The sequence below is a fragment of the Lissotriton helveticus genome, chromosome 3_1, assembly GCF_964261635.1.
Source record: "Lissotriton helveticus chromosome 3_1, aLisHel1.1, whole genome shotgun sequence".
NCBI classification, from domain to species: Eukaryota; Metazoa; Chordata; class Amphibia; order Caudata; family Salamandridae; genus Lissotriton; species Lissotriton helveticus.
This window is the reverse complement of record NC_136061.1, coordinates 963,723,100-963,739,719: the sequence shown is the minus strand read 5'-3', so window position 1 is coordinate 963,739,719 and position 16,620 is coordinate 963,723,100. Positions and strand designations below refer to the sequence as shown.

The 16,620-nt window shown below is 42.4% G+C and overlaps 1 protein-coding gene across 1 annotated transcript in view; it reads right to left on the bottom strand.

Moving 5' to 3' along the window:
- Positions 1 to 16,620, bottom strand: part of DRC11 (dynein regulatory complex subunit 11) — a 951,413-nt gene that overhangs the window by 196,405 nt on the left and 738,388 nt on the right. The window contains exon 14 of the mRNA XM_078681371.1: positions 9,051 to 9,158. Coding sequence (XP_078537497.1) covers positions 9,051 to 9,158 — 108 coding nt within the window. The remainder of the gene's footprint in view (positions 1 to 9,050; positions 9,159 to 16,620) is intronic.

Genomic DNA, 16,620 nt, shown 5'->3' with positions numbered 1-16,620 from the left:
AGCATTCCTGTAAGCTTGGTGGGACACAATGGTTGAATGGAGCGACAGGTTCGCCATACATTTCAAACAGGTGCTCTTTGATTCAGAGGGATGTCACTGGGAAGAGGCCTGGCACATCTCAGGAAGGAGATGGGGCTGATAACATAATCACGAAGAGTAGGGCTAAGGCCCCAGTGCAATCTTTTTATGAACATATCACTATGGCTGACATCCAGGTGAGAACCTCTAGTCATTTCCATGGCCTGTGTTGTGGAGCTATCAGATTTGGAGTTGCTACTGCTGCGACATACTGCTTCCTGGAGAAAGAGCGAACAGAGGAGAAGGAACTATAAAAAGAAGCAGACCCCCAACATAAACTTCAAAGACTCAGACTCTAAATCACAGTTGGTGTCTGGAAATTGACTGTAAGAAGGGGACCTTAAGCCCCCAAAAGTTGTCAATGTCAAGCAGCCAATCAGCCTGTGCAAAGAAGATAAGCTCTCCCAGACTTCTGCCTGTGACCAGGACTGGGGGCCAAGGCCTGCTAGTCTCCCAGCTAGGTGATGAGACATCACACAGGGTATCTAAGATCACATGTCTTTAGAGCCTGGAGCACCCGTGCCTGCCTGTTTACCAAGAACACTGTGCCCTGAGTAGGAAAGGAGAGCGATGGAGGGTGCGAAGTCAAGTGGAGGGATTCTGGTGAGTGGATCCCCATAGTGAGATGTGAGGAGAAGGCTGCTGCACTGATCGAGGCATTGTTCATGTTTAGGGAAAAGTCGGAGAACCTTGTATGCCACAGGACAGCCGGTGTGAATTGATGGGTCACCTTTTATGCACTCAATTGGTCATTTCCCATGTACAGTCCCAAGTCGGCGACCCTGCATGCCACCTAGGGCCACCGTGAATAATGCTCTGGTGCCGTCAAGGCTGTAGCCCATATGTGGTATCAAGTCAGCAACCCAGTATGCCAGATGGGGCCAACGTGAAGATTGTTGCCATGCCATTCGGGCTGCACCCAGTGTACTGTACCAAGTAAATGGTGACTTTTCATAGGTCAATACGCTTAGTAGTCCTCCTTAGTACCGCCATGTCTCTCCCATGAGGACACCCCCTGTTACATGTGTTGTTACTCTCTAGGTTTTAATTACAGCCTTAAGTCACTATTTTCTTAAAAGGCTTCAGGCAGGACACACACTTGGTTCTAAACTAGGCTGGCAGTGGTTACTTCACTCACTAGAACATCTCACATTTATATGAGACCATCTATACATTTTCGTTCATCAGCTCCACACAGAGTACAACCTAATCCGAAATTAATTTAATAATTCTGTTGTCAAATTTCAAAGCTTGTATGGACATAGCTATTTAAATGTACTCGTAGTAATGTCTTGCATGCAATGCATTATGGGTAGGGTGGATTTACCATATCTTTTGCAGGGTGCAGTACCTTATGTGTCCAAAAGAGGTCCCCTTTTGGCCACATATGGTACTGCACCCTGCAACAGGACTAGGTAAAAAACGTTATGGCAATAACTCCAACTTTGTAGACATGTAGTGCTGGTGCCTTGCTCACTATGGACCTCTAGGAGTAGTCTGTGGTACTGCCCTGAGACATGCAGTGCTGGTGCCTTGCTCTCTAGGGACCTCTAAGAGCAGCTTGCGTTACTGCACCTAGACATTCAGCGCTGGTGCTTCGCTCACTAGGGACCTCTAGGAGCAGCTTGCGGTACTGCACTGAGACATACAATGCTGGTTCCTGGCTCACTCGCAAGCATTTGCAATGCACTAGGTCACACATTACTAGTACTGCCCTGAGACATGCAGTGCTGGTGCCTTGCTCACTAGGGACCTCTAGGAGCAACTTGCGGTCCTGCACCTAGACATTCAGCGCTGGTGCCTTGATCACTAGGAACCTCTAGGAGCAGCTTGCGGTACTGCACTGAGACATACAATGCTGGTTACTGGCTCACTACGCAAGCATTTGCAATGCACTAGGTCATGCATTACTGAAAGTATGAGGTATAGGCATTGCAATATTATTTGCAAAGCCAATACCTCAAACTATCAATAATGCGAGACCTATTGCAGTGCAAATGCTTGTTTACTTTGTTGTCATACAAATGCTCATTTTTCATAAAAGCAAGTATTTGATAATACAATCATTTATTTATTTATTTATTTATTTAATGTGATTTTATATAGCGCGAACTTTACCCGAAGGTGTCAGAGGTGTTATTGCTGCACACATTATGAGTTGTGAGTCTGTGTTCACCCCCTTCTGTCTATCTCACCCCTGAGAAGCCTTGAACTGCCTGACCAGTGCTACCACTGAGAGTCAAACGCTGTACTTGCCCAGTTGATCAGGATCCATAGTAAGTAGTAATCTGGGAAATCAAGAGAAAAAGGCCTCAACCCCATGGTTAGACCTTGTAACTCCTGCTTGCCCGATGGCCCTCTGAACAGGGTTTTGAGGTGGGTGGAATGTGCATAGTCGCACTACGCAGAGTTCCGCGAAATGTAAAAAATCTCTGCGAGCACGCAAAAGTTCCGTGAACATGTGGAATTGCTTGTTCCGCCCATTCGCGATGCTTTTTTCCGTGCTCGGGGAGGACTATCTCACGAACACGCAATATGGAAGTGCGAACAAAATCAAAATTCCGTGAAGCCGCGGATCGCGGAATCTATGGCAATTCCACGTTCTCCGCGAACGCAAAATTACCCAAATTGCGCAGCGGAACAGAATTTACCGCCAAGGCCCACACATTTGTAATAAAAGTGTATTTAAAAGGCTTCTCCAAGAGGTTTACTTGTAAATCTCTGACTCTATATATTGTATTGAGACAAGGGAAAACACTATGGGGCCTATTCACAACGGTAAACTTACTTGTGAGTAAATCAGCACATGCACATTTACTCTTACTTTTTTGAGTAACTTTACTACTTTTGGCTATTCACAGTTTATAAGTGTAAAGTTACCCAATAATGTAGACTTCTAAGTCCCCATTCCATAAAATAGGGCGTGGAGTCAGTAAAACTGTCATACAAGACTGTAAAGTTACTACTAGTAGTGAATTTACACCCCTATTTTAAATTTCACTCACTTGATAAAGATCTCCACAATTAGGAGGAGACTCCCTATGGTAAAGTACAGAAATCTTTAAAAGTTAATTGACAATTAAAAAAAATATATAAAAAATTAAGTTAAATGTTTATGTAAAATAATTGTATCTATGCATTTTGAATGTAGAATCAATTGCAAAAAAAAGGCTTCAGCAGTATTAGCTACATTTTAAATTAAATGCAAATAGTTTAATTATATGAATTTTTAAATATACATCTTTTTAAAGATGAACGTAAAAATATAACATCCACCTAAAGTAAAACATTTGTTTACTTATTATGTATTAACAGTTACTGAAAGTTATGTATAGAAATAATTTTGATGAATTGAATTCAATTTTGAAAACACTACATTTATTTTTAAGCGAAAAAAAGTTTATTAAAGCATGTTTAATAAAATAGTATTTATTAATCAGCCCAAAACATTTTTTTAATTAAAATTAATGAATATTTTTTTTTTGAAAAGTTTAAATACATTATTTAATTTTAACATTATTTATCGTGGGATTTTAGTCCCCATCCCTTACATTTGTGTAAGATATATTATTCCTCTACATGAACTACTGCAACTCTCTTTTGTGGTATCTCTTGCATCCCTTACTTCTGTGTATGGTACACTGCATTTCTCTGCACAAACGCTGGATTTCTGTCTATAGATTTTCTGCATATCTTGTGTCCGTTTGTTCTGTATATGACACATATTACATTTCTCTATATTTGCCTTGTCTCTCACATCTGTTTGTTCTCTATATCGCACCTATTGCTCTGTATAAAGTTGCTGCATCTTTCTATATCCGTGGCATCTCTTGCATCCCTCTGTTCTGTGTAAAGAACATATTGCATTTCTCTATATCAACTTGCTGAATTTTTCTTTATATATTTGCCTCGTCTCTCACATCTGTTTGTTCTCTATATGGCACATATTGCATTTCACTGTATAAACTTGCTGCATCTCTATATTTGTGACATCTCTTGCATCCCTTTGTTCTGTGTATTGCACATATTGCATTTCTCTGTATAAACTTGCTGCATCTCTATAAATCTGTGGCATCTCCTGCATCTGTATGTTCTGTGTATGGCACATATTGCATTTCTCTGTATAAACTTGTCGCATCTCTATAAATCAGTGGCATCTCCTGCATCCGTATGTTCTGTGTATAGCATATATTGCATTTCTCTGTATAAACGTACTGTGTCTATCTTTGAATATGTATGGCATCTCCTGCATCCCTTTATTCTGTGTATGGCACATATTACAGTTCTCTGTATCAGCTTGCTACATCTCTCTTTATACATTTGTGGCATCTTTTGTATCCCTTTGTTCTATGTATGGCACATATTGCAGTTCTCTGTATAAACTTGCTGCATCTCTCTTTATACATTTGTGGCATCTCTTGCATCCCTTTGTTCTATGTATGGCACATAATGCATTTCTCTGTATACACTTGCTGCATCTCTCTTAATACATTTGTGGCATCTTTTGTATCCCTTTGTTCTGTGTATGGCACATATTGCATTTCTCTGTATAAACTTGCTGCATCTCTATGAATCTGTGGCATCTCCTGCATCTGTATGTTCTGTGTATAGCATATATTGTATTTCTTGTATAAACTTACTGTGTCTATCTTTTAATATGTATGGCATCTCCTGCATCCCTTTATTCTGTGTATGGCACACATTACAGTTCTCTGTATCAACTTGCTACATCTCTCTTTATACATTTGTGGCATCTCTTACATCCCTTGTTCTGCTTATGGCACATATTACATTTCTCTGTATAAACATGCATCTCTCTTTATGTATGTGTGGCATCTCTTGCATCCCTTTGTTTTATGTATGGCACACAATGCATTTATATCTGTATAAACTTGCTGCATCTCTCTCTATACATTTGTGGCATCTCCTGCATCCCTTTATTCTGTGTATGGCACACATCACAGTTCTCTGTATCAACTTGCTACATCTCTCTTTATACATTTGTGGCATCTCTTGCATCCCTTGTTCTGCTTATGGCACATATTACATGTATCTGTATAAACGTGCTGCATCTCTCTTTATGTATGTGTGGCATCTCCTGCATCCCTTTGTTTTATGTATGGCACACAATGCATTTCTCTGTATAAACTTGCTGCATTTCTCTTTATACATTTGTGGCATCTTTTGTATCCCTTTGTTCTGTGTATGGCACACATCACAGTTCTCTGTATCAACTTGCTACATCTCTCTTTATACATTTGTGGCATCTCTTGCATCCCTTGTTCTGCTTATGGCACATATTACATGTATCTGTATAAACGTGCTGCATCTCTCTTTATGTATGTGTGGCATCTCCTGCATCCCTTTGTTTTATGTATGGCACACAATGCATTTCTCTGTATAAACTTGCTGCATTTCTCTTTATACATTTGTGGCATCTTTTGTATCCCTTTGTTCTGTGTATGGCACACATCACAGTTCTCTGTATCAACTTGCTACATCTCTCTTTATACATTTGTGGCATCTCTTGCATCCCTTGTTCTGCTTATGGCACATATTACATGTATCTGTATAAACGTGCTGCATCTCTCTTTATGTATGTGTGGCATCTCCTGCATCCCTTTGTTTTATGTATGGCACACAATGCATTTCTCTGTATAAACTTGCTGCATTTCTCTTTATACATTTGTGGCATCTTTTGTATCCCTTTGTTCTGTGTATGGCACATATTGCATTGCTCTGTATAAAGTTGCTGCATCTCTTTATATATTTGTGGCACCCCTTGCAGCCCTTTGTTCTGTGCATGGCACATAAAACATTTATCTGTATAAACATCTGCATCTCTCTTTATACATGTGTTTGCACCTCTTCTATCCCTTTGTTCTGTGTATGGCACATATTGTATTTATCTGTATAAACTTGCTGCATCTCTCTTATATTTTCTGCATTTCTTGCATCCCTTTGTTCTATGTAGGCACATATTGCAGTTCTCTGTATGAACTTGCTGCATCTCTATTGATTTATTTGCCACATCTCTTGCATCCCTTGTTCTGCTTATAGCACATATTACATTTCTCTGTATAAAAGTGCTGCATCTCTCTTTATGTATGTGTGGCATCTCTGGCATCCCTTTGTTCTATGTATAGCACATAATGCATTTCTCTGTACAAACTTGCTGTATCTCTCTTTATACATTTGTGGCATCTATTGTATCCCTTTGTTCTGTGTATGGCACATATTGCATTGCTCTGTATAAAGTTGCTGCATCTCTACATATTTGTGGCACCTCTTGCATCCCTTTTTTGTGTATGGCACATAATGCGTTTATATGTATAACCTTTCTGCATCTCTCTTTATACATTTGTTGCATCTCTTGCATCCCTTTGTTCTATGTATGGCACATTGCAGTTCTCTGTATAAACTTGCTGCACCTCTCTTTATACATTTGTGGCATCTTTGTATCCCTTTGTTCTGTGTATGGCACATATTACATTTCTCTGTATAAAGTTGCTGCACTCTCTTTATATATGTGTGCCATCTTTTGCATCCTTTTTTTCTGTGTATGGCACATATTGCATATCTCTGTATAAAGTTGCTGCACTCTCTTTATATTTGTGTGCCATCTCTTGCATCCTTTTTTCTGTGGATAGCACATATTGCATATCTCTGTATAAAGTTGCTGCACTCTCTTTATATTTGTGTGCCATCTCTTGCATTCTTTTGTTCTGTGTAGGCACGTATTGCATTTATCTGTATAAAGTTGCTGCATCTCTCTTTATATACTTGCAGCATCTCTTGCATCCCATTGTTCTGTGTACGGCGCATATTCCATTCCTCTGTATAAACTTGCAGCATCTCTCTTTACATATGTGTGGCATCTGTAGCATCCAATTGTTCTGTTTATTGCACATATTGCATTGCTCTGTATAAAGATGTTGCATCTCTCTTTATATATGCGTGACATCTCTTGCATCCTTTTGTTCTGTGTATGGCACATATTACATGTCTCTGTATAAAGTTGCTGCATCTCTCTATATTTAAGGTAGCATCTCCTGCATCCCTTTGTTCTGTGTATGGCACATATTGCATTTCTCTGTATAAAGTTGCTGCATCTCTCTTTAAGTATGTGTGGTATCTAAAGTTGCTACATCTCTTGTTATATATGTGTGGCATCTCTTGCATACTTTTGTTCTGTGTATGGCACATATTACATTTCTTTGTATAAAGTTGCTGCATCTCTCTATATTTAGGGTAGCATCTCTTGCATCCCTTTGATCTGTGTAGACACATATCGCATTTGTCTGTATAAAGTTGCTGCATCTCTCTTTATAAATGTGTGGCATCTCTTGCATCCTTCTGTTCTGTGTAGACACATGTTGCATTTGTCTGCATAAAGTTGCTGCATCTCTCTTTATAAATGTGTGGCATCTCTTGCATCCTTCTGTTCTGTGTGGACACATGTTGCATTTGTCTGCATAAAGTTACTGCATCTCTCTTTATATATGTGTGGCATCTCTTGCATCCTTTTGTTCTGTGTAGGCACATATTGCATTTTTCTGCATAAAGTTACTGCATCTCTCTTTATATATGTGTAGCATCTCTTGCATCCTTCTGTTCTGTGTAGACACATGTTGCATGTGTCTGTATAAAGTTGCTGCATCTCTCTTTATATATGTGTGGCATCTCTTGCATCCTTCTGTTCTGTGTGGACACATGTTGCATTTGTCTGCATAAAGTTGCTGCATCTCTCTTTATATATGTGTATCATCTCTTGCATCCTTCTGTTCTGTGTAGACACATGTTGCATTTGTCTGCATAAAGTTGCTGCATCTCTCTTTATAAATGTGTGGCATCTCTTGCATCCTTCTGTTCTGTGTGGACACATGTTGCATTTGTCTGCATAAAGTTACTGCATCTCTCTTTATATATGTGTGGCATCTCTTGCATCCTTTTGTTCTGAGTAGACACGTGTTGCATTTGTCTGTATAAAGTTGCTGCATCTCTCTTTATATATGTGTGGTATCTCTTGCATCCTTTTGTTCTGTGTAGGCACATATTGCATTTTTCTGCATAAAGTTGCTGCATCTCTCTTTATATATGTGTAGCATCTCTTGCATCCTTCTGTTCTGTGTAGACACATGTTGCATGTGTCTGTATAAAGTTGCTGCATCTCTCTTTATATATGTGTGGCATCTCTTGCATCTTTTTGTTCTGAGTAGGCACATATTGCATTTTTCTACATAAAGTTGCTGCATCTCGCTTTATATATGTGTGGCTTATTTTGCATCCCGCTGTTCTGCACCAGGCAGATGTTGCAACTCTATATGGTACACATTACACGTTTTTCCATGGTGCAACAGTCATAATTCATCTCCGTTTGTAGATTGCATTTTTTGCCTGGTTCATGTTGCCTTTTTACATGACATATTACTTAATTCAGTATAGGACACATATAGGCCTCGCTCTACAGATATGCTGCGTGTCTGTATGATATAGGCTTGCAATATTTGGCCTACAAATGTTGACCTTTTTGTATTTGACACCGATATATCTCCTATCTGCCTGCAAAGACGTGGCATCATTTTTATAGCGCACTCTCCATCTTTATTTATACGGTCCATGTTTCATCTTACTTTCTATGGGATATTCCCAGTTCTTTCAATGGGCAGGTATTTGTACTGTTCGGACTGAGCACCTACACTTCTTTAATTTGAGCTGGAGAGGGCCTGCTCTTCTCTGCAACAGTACATTTACATTTGGAGAGCACCGGCACTTCTCAGGAGCAAACAGGTACTAGTCCAAATAGTGAGTACCTGCACTTCTGTATTTCCATGTAAAGCATCGGATATATCATTCTTTCTTTAAATGTTACACCTTTCTGTGTATGGCACAAGTCTACCTATCTGTAGGTGCACATGTTGCGAGTGCCTAGATGATTCATACGTCACCACCGGGCGGCGCTACGCACTTACCCAGCGGCAGGATGCCGTACAGCGCTATGAGCTGCTGGACGTCGGTGAGTGATGGCATCGGTTCGATGTCCGCCTGGCGCAGCGTGGTGCCCAAGTAACTGAACTCGCCTGTCGGGAGAAAGAAGAGGTTTCGGTGAGTGACATGACGCCCTGGGCATTCTTCAGCCCACTTGCACGTGTCAGCGGCCTGGCACAGGCCTGAACCCCCCTCTGTGACCCGGCGCAGCGCATCAGTCATTTCACGGGGGCTCCCCCTCATAGCTGTCAGACTGTACACACAAAACTTGTCTTTACATATTTTCTACTGTTTCTTAAATTCCTGAGATAAGAATCCCCTGTTTGTCATCATCCGGGTTACGCTGGGAGCAAGTGAACCGAAACAAAGCACGTCTATCTCCCGGCGTCCTACAGCGCCTCCTGCTCTTTGTTCGGCCTCGGACCGCGTTAGAAGTTTAATATCTGCCATCTGCTACTGACTTCCTTTGTGAGGTCCTGGGTGGGGGCTATATGGGGCAGTGGGGGTCTAAGCGCAGGTGTATGCAATTGGCACGGCGGGGAGGAGGAGGTGTTGAGGGCAAACAAACCCACTGATGGGAGCTTGTCCTTAGACTGTGGTATCAAACCCTGTAGATGACAGCCAATGAGAACCGCCAGGCTGGCCAGTCCCTGGCCCTACGTGCTCCCGCCAAGCTTATTTGGGTTCCTGGAACTGCTTGCGCTAGCTAGGTGTCTGTCCCTCGGTTATACAATTTGTGCTTTTGAGGTTTTAGAGAGTAGTATGAAAATAATCTGAATAACAGCCTACCCTTCGAATGTCAACGATAAAATATAGAGGCATAGAAATATCGCGGAGACTATCTGAAACCAGAACACTGAACGGTAAGTAGTATAGACTTTCTATACCTAACTCCATTAAATGTACCTTGAGGATATATGCATCTTCAAGGTACATAGATGTGGAGTTAGAAATAATAAATCTATACTTGCTCTATCTGCACTGACCTTTCGATAGTTTTCGATATTCTTGAATTACGATATTCATAGACCCGATACTCAGTAGCAGCGGCGTCTGGCAATATAAAAATATGGGGGGGTGGGGGGGGGGGGTATGCGCCCAACTCACCTCAATGATTCTCCCACCCGGTGCAGCCCTCCCGGCGATGGTGGTGTGACATGATGTCCACCAGCAGAAAAGGGAAAAACTTCGCTTCCTGCTCAGTGGAACGCAACTCCTGACCAATCCTGGAGCTGCTCCCAGCATGAAAACAGCTCCAGGATTGGTGGGAGCAGGCTAACTGCACACTCATTTTGAGGCTGAGGCCTGTGCCAGCAATCCTCGGGCTTTTTTGTACAGCCCAGGGATTGCTGGGTGTACAGTGCGCCTGTTGGGCTGGCTGTAGGTAGCCAGCAGGCCAACCCGGCGTGCGCACTGAAAGGGATAGCAGTAATTCTGCAATAGCAGGGGTCAGCATTACCCTCGTGCTGTACACAGCGTTAGCTGGTGGAAAATAAAAATGGCATTATTATGCCATTTTACTTATTAGTGTGTGCCTATTGCGCTCGCAGCAGCCGGAGTGACGCTCCTCAGCCGCGGCCGGCAGTGCCGGCAGTGCCGGCGGCCGGCAGTGCCTGCAGGGCGGTGACGGGGGAATGGCAGAGTGGGGGGTAGTAATGTATGGATTACGGAGCTTCCCAGGTAAGTAAACATTTAAATAAATAAAACGAATTTCGTTGAGTGCACTGCATCCCGAAATGCGATGCAGTGCGCGCAGCGAAATTCGTTTTATTTATTTAAATGTTTACTTACCTGTAAAACTCCGCAATCCATACATTACTATCCCCCACTCTCCCCCTCCCCCGCCCCACATCACTGCCTTGCAGGTACTCCCACTGCCGGCCGTGGCAGATGCTCCTCCACCATTTAGGAGTAGCCGCCCCTGCTCATTAGTACAATCCAGATAGCCATACATGACTTTGACACCCTGCTCTTTAGTGCCCCCTTTCCTGTGAGATGTGGTTCCAGAATCAAGGTACCAGAAGTAGCAGTGCGCAATGTAAATCTTTAGAGAGGAACATCCGCTCTTTGTATCACCTGCTCCCACTGGAAGCTTTGCGCAGTTGAAGCGCATCATCGGAGGTAACTTGTTGTTGCTTAATCACTCTACACTAGATGATCTCTATTTGTAATCTGAAAAAAAATTGCTGTCACCCACCTCGAATACCAATATTCTACAACCATGTCCTCTGCCTCCCATTGACAAATCTCAGGGTGTACAAAACAGACTCTTGAAAGTAAGGCTACCAGTTTTCTATTTTTACAGATAAATACAGACAGAAAACAATGCGTTTCCGGTCTGTATTTATTTTTAAAAGCGGAAAAATACTGAAAATGATGCTTGTTGTGAGAGACTCTCCATGCTGTCTTTCATGAATACCAGGCAACAGCTGAGCAAATAGGCAGCACGGAGAGTTAAAAAACAGGATGAGATTTCCTTAAATACAGGCATATGTGAACATATTTGTAGTATAATGCTAATATGTTCCTGTGAGTGTAGTGATTTGTTATACGTGGTTGCTTAATTTGCTAAAACGTGACAGGCATCCAAGTATTTATTTATTTATTTATTTATTTTTTTCTTTTAATCCTCATTCGCGCCATGGCTCCAATACATCTACAAGCAGACTGCTTGTAGATGTATTGGAGCCATGGCCACAAAGCAAGAAGGTAGGCAATGCCTGGTGATGTCTCAGCATCCGCTGGCAGGAATATTTTAGTGGAATTAACGCCACAATATCCCAACAACACCTACTGGCAGGCTGCTATCCTTCGACCTCCGGGCTAAGACCGCCAAAAGATAGTGTCTGGCCTATTTAGGCTCCCTTGAATATATCTTCGTTCTGGACCAACCCAAGGGTGAACCATGTATGCGTAATCATTGGACCTGGGGAAAAAAAAAAATAATAAATCCTTGTATGAGTGCATGTCCAAGAGTTAAATAAGCGTGGAAACAGGCCATTTTACGGCTCCATTTACTCTCAAAACACAAAATAAATATGGATAAATACCAAAACTAAATATGGATAAATACAGACAGAAATGTTAAAAAAAGATATACAATAAAACCAGCATCCCTAAATATAAGGGAGGTCTTTTTTAGATAAAATAGAGGTAGTTACTCTCTGTGTTTTTTTATGACGAATGCTCTATTTTATGGCAGAATTATTGTATTTGGAGTCATTAGACAGAATCTGGAAAACGAAGTATTGTCTTATAGCAGCTCTATGCTGCCCCAATGATATCATCCATGGACCAGGCAGGTGTCACTGCTGTAGGTGAAGTATCTCCAGAAATGTGCCTCACCCACATAATTTATTTTTTTTGCTGCATATTTATATAGCACAAACTCGACCAGAAGGTATTGGAGCGCTTTACATGAGCACCATATTTACATTGCACCTTCAGGCATGGGGGGATTAAGTGATTTGCCCAGAATCACAGGATGTGGACGCGACCCCGAGGTGCGAACCCTGGTTTCCAGCACCAAAGTCGTCAGTCTAGCCGACGGGCCACATCCTCTCCCCAGTTCTGCCAAATGTTTCCACACTATAGAGGCCAGGATAAAGATGGGATACGAAATGTTCTTGCATAATGTAATTTAGAAACTTCTTTCGAAGAGATGTAGGGCTTAACTTTTAGCACTGCTGGATTAGGTATATATGAGATAAATGGGGTATCAGTTCAGATTGCCAGCAGCTCCCCTATTCTAGAAACCAACATGATCATAGTAAAAATAAATAATAAGGTTAAACAACCTCAATGAACATTATTAGATGGGCTAAAAATTAGAATCCAGTCCAATCAAAAAGAATAACAATTCAATTATCTTTGAAAGCATACACATTAGAGAAAAATCATTCTAGACCTTCAGGTTCTGCATCAAAAAGGGCAGTATGTAGAGAGAAACTTTTCTCATTTCCCTTATCAAGGCATCCCTTCACTATGCTCTACTTGGCAATGAGGAGACCAAAGAAGAACTTGAGAAAGCATACAAAAGTGTGTATAAAGTAAATAAGTCACACCAGGCTAAACATTGTCTTCACTGATATGAACAGACTGCCTTTATGGAAGCATGCTCAGCTGCCAACCAGTTATCAATCACTTCTGAGAAAAGCCTGTTTGCTAAGGGGAATCTTTCGGCTGCAAGTCTTAAGGCCGAGTGTAGATAGGTTTGGGTGAAGAAAACCCCCAACTTAAGTTGGGCAGTAGATCATCTCTCTATCGGAGATCCACCAGGGAGTTGCAGGGAGAAAGCCCAAAGATGCATTCTCCTTGCTCAGCAGTAGACTACTAGAAATTATTCTGCCCACTGCCACCTGAACATCTATATCTGTTGGCTGGGGCTAGCACTAAACTGAATGCATAGTGTAGATGAGCATCTAATCAATCAAGCTTATGCCTGTATAGACTCATTCAAGGGGAACTCTTTCGGTCACATTTGTGGTTCTCCATGGTGTCAACGATGTCCAAGGTAAGTATCCCCCAACAGGTAGAGATGACATTCCAGACTACCTGGTTCAGATTCTCAGCTGCTGGCATCAGCCTGCTAGAAGCATGTCTAAGTTTTGCTCCCACTAGACAAACCACAGAGATTCGGGGATCGTGCTTGGTGGCTCAGGCACAAATAGACACTTCATCACTGCAGAGGTAAAATGCTTGCTTTTGGGCTCTTGTTGACATAGTGCATTACTCAATCAATCAATCAATCAGGGGAATTGTAAGCACGCTACTCACCCATGAGGGTCTCAAGACGCTGAGGGATGGAGGGAGGAGTCCACAGATCTGTTTAGCCGAAGAGCCAGGTCTTGAGAGTCTTCCTGAAGGTGTTCAAGGTGGGGCGCGTCTGATGTCTGCTGGTAGCTCATTCCAGGTTTTGGCTGCAATGTGGGAGAAGGATCTTCCGCCTACTCTGGCTTTGTTGATGCGTGGGGTTTCGGCCAGTGCGAGGGTGGAAGATCGGAGGTTTCTTTTGGGTACGTGGAAGTTTATTCTGTCGTTGAGGTATTTGGGTCCGTTGTTGTGTAGGCATTTGTAGGCGTGAGAATTTTGAAGGTGACTTTTTTCTCCACTGGCTCCCCGTGGAGTATTCATAGGTGTTGGCTGATGTGTTTGTGCCGTGGGATGCTGAGGACCAGTCAAACGGCAGTGTTCTGTATTGTCTGGAGTTTGCAGGGTAGGGACTTGTTGATGCCAGCGTAGAGTGCATTTTCATAGTCCAATCTGCTTGTAATGAGTGTGTGGGTGACTGTCATCCTTGACTCAAAGGGGATCCATTTGAAGGTTTTGCAAAGGATGCAGAGGGTGTTGAAGCAGCTGGAGGTGACGGCATTGATCTGTCGGTTCATGGCGAGTGATGAGTCGACTACAATGCCAAGGTTTTTGGCATGGTCTGAGTGGGTAGGTGGGCTTCTGAGGGCGATCGGCCACCAAGTGTTGTCCTATGCTGAACGGGTGGTTGCAATTACTGTTTTGTTGTTTTTTCAATCTGAACTGAATGATCCTGCATACTGACAGGAGGAAAGCAACAACTGCCTGATGAGGGGTTTGCAAGTTACAAATACAGCAGATTGAATTGTCCACACCATAGGCCACTGATGGAAATTCTACTGGGCAGCAACACAAGGCAAGCAGCAAAGCACTCCTCACAAGTCCATTGGGTTTAAATGGTTCTCTCACCCTGGGAGTCCTACCTTAAAACGTCTGTGCACATATTCAGGGAGATATATAGAACATCCAAGAGTCCACTCCAGAGACACATTGGTTGCTCGGAGCAAAATACAAAATGCCAGGAGACCAATCAGGAGAAAGAAAACAACTTGTGAGACCGTACCAAGGAAAAAGAAGGTCACTGTTTGGTTAATTCTCTGGACCATCTCTGGAAGTTTAGGGGAGCCTTTCCCTTGTGCAGTGCTGATCGTTGTGCACATGAAGACGCTGGCACTGTTGAGAGATCAGAGAAGACTTTTCAAAGCTGAGTAAAAATACTCATCACTTGGTTGTTGGAAGTCAATATACAAAGAGAAGTTGCCTTCCAAGGAGAGTCTGATTTAATGAGCCGATCATCCAAGTGACAGTTGAAATGAATGTTCTTCCTGATCGGGTGTGCTAACAAAACGCACCCTTTGAACTATAGAACCTGAAAGATTTGTGCCAAGGTGATTAACTTGAAATTTTCCTTCCAGTCGAACTGGTTTAAAAACCTCAGATTTAGAAATGGTAATGGAGCTCCACTCTTCTTCGAGATCTGGAAGTATCAAAACTAGAATCTCTTGCTGTGTTTTCTTTAAAGGGATGAATCCTCGTACCTTACAGATCAGGGCTCCTCTGCTTTTTGTCAAGGTTGGGAGAACTGGAATAAGCAAGCTGGAGGAACGAAGAGTGTTTCCTGACAAACAGAAAGAAGTCCCAAAACTGCAAGCACACAGGTCTGAAGGACCATCCATTCAGGAAGAATGAAAACCACCCTATCCATACATAATGGAAGACTTCTATCCACAACTGGGTTATTGTGGTCCAAGCAGGAGTCAACCGTTCCACTGGTTTTCAAGCAGTTTGATGGATGACTGTTGTTACCCCTCTGGTCCACATGTCCTTCACTGGGTGAAAACATTTCTGTTGCAGTCAATGATGGGCTGGAGTCCCTGGACAGAAGTGCTGGCGAAAGACTAGCTAGAATGGAACAGCGCAAATTAACAGCATTCACAGAATCAGGAAGCAATTGTGACATAATATTATTGTAATAATATCCCTATCCCTTTTATACCTTTAATTAGACCTGGAAGGAAAAGCACAGCCACAGGAAGCTGAGCGCTGCCATGGTGGATTGGGCAGACAAGGAAAAACAGTATTGATGGGCCGCCATCTTGGATTGGGAGATATTAGATCTTCCAAGCTGACGGGTGCCAGCTCAGGAAGCCGGCAGGAGCAAGCAGGATCATAATACTCCCCAACCACCAACCTCCCAACCGGACCCAGCAGCCTGAAATGCCCCAGAGCAAGACCACCACCCTCCACTGAGTAGGTAGCACGCCAAGCTCAGTATCCCACACACCACAAAGAGGAGAACATGAAGAAGTGCGGAACGTGAGGTGCCTAGCTCCCAGCAATTGTCGCCAAGTCTGTCTCAAGGACCTAGAAGATGTTGAACTAGGCATAGGTCTTTCTAAGAATTTGTTCACAAAACTGACGAACAGATGTTGCTGCATAAGGTCATGTCAAGTAGGCAAGCCTGGACATCAACAATGAGGCCAGTAGATGTCATTCAAGTATGGCAAAAATCAACAAAACAAATTCTCATGGATTGTGTGACTGTCGACAGCAATGGGGCAGTTCCTCATCAAATACATTGGAAAGTTAATTTAATATTTGATCAACCAGACTCTGAATATACTCTGGGAGACGAGGAGTCCTTAGTCCCCTAATGCAAGGTTGCAGCTCACCCAAGGACAGAAGGCATTAAAAGACCTCAGAGTGAGGATTCAAGTGATCTAACAATGAAATATTATTCCTGCA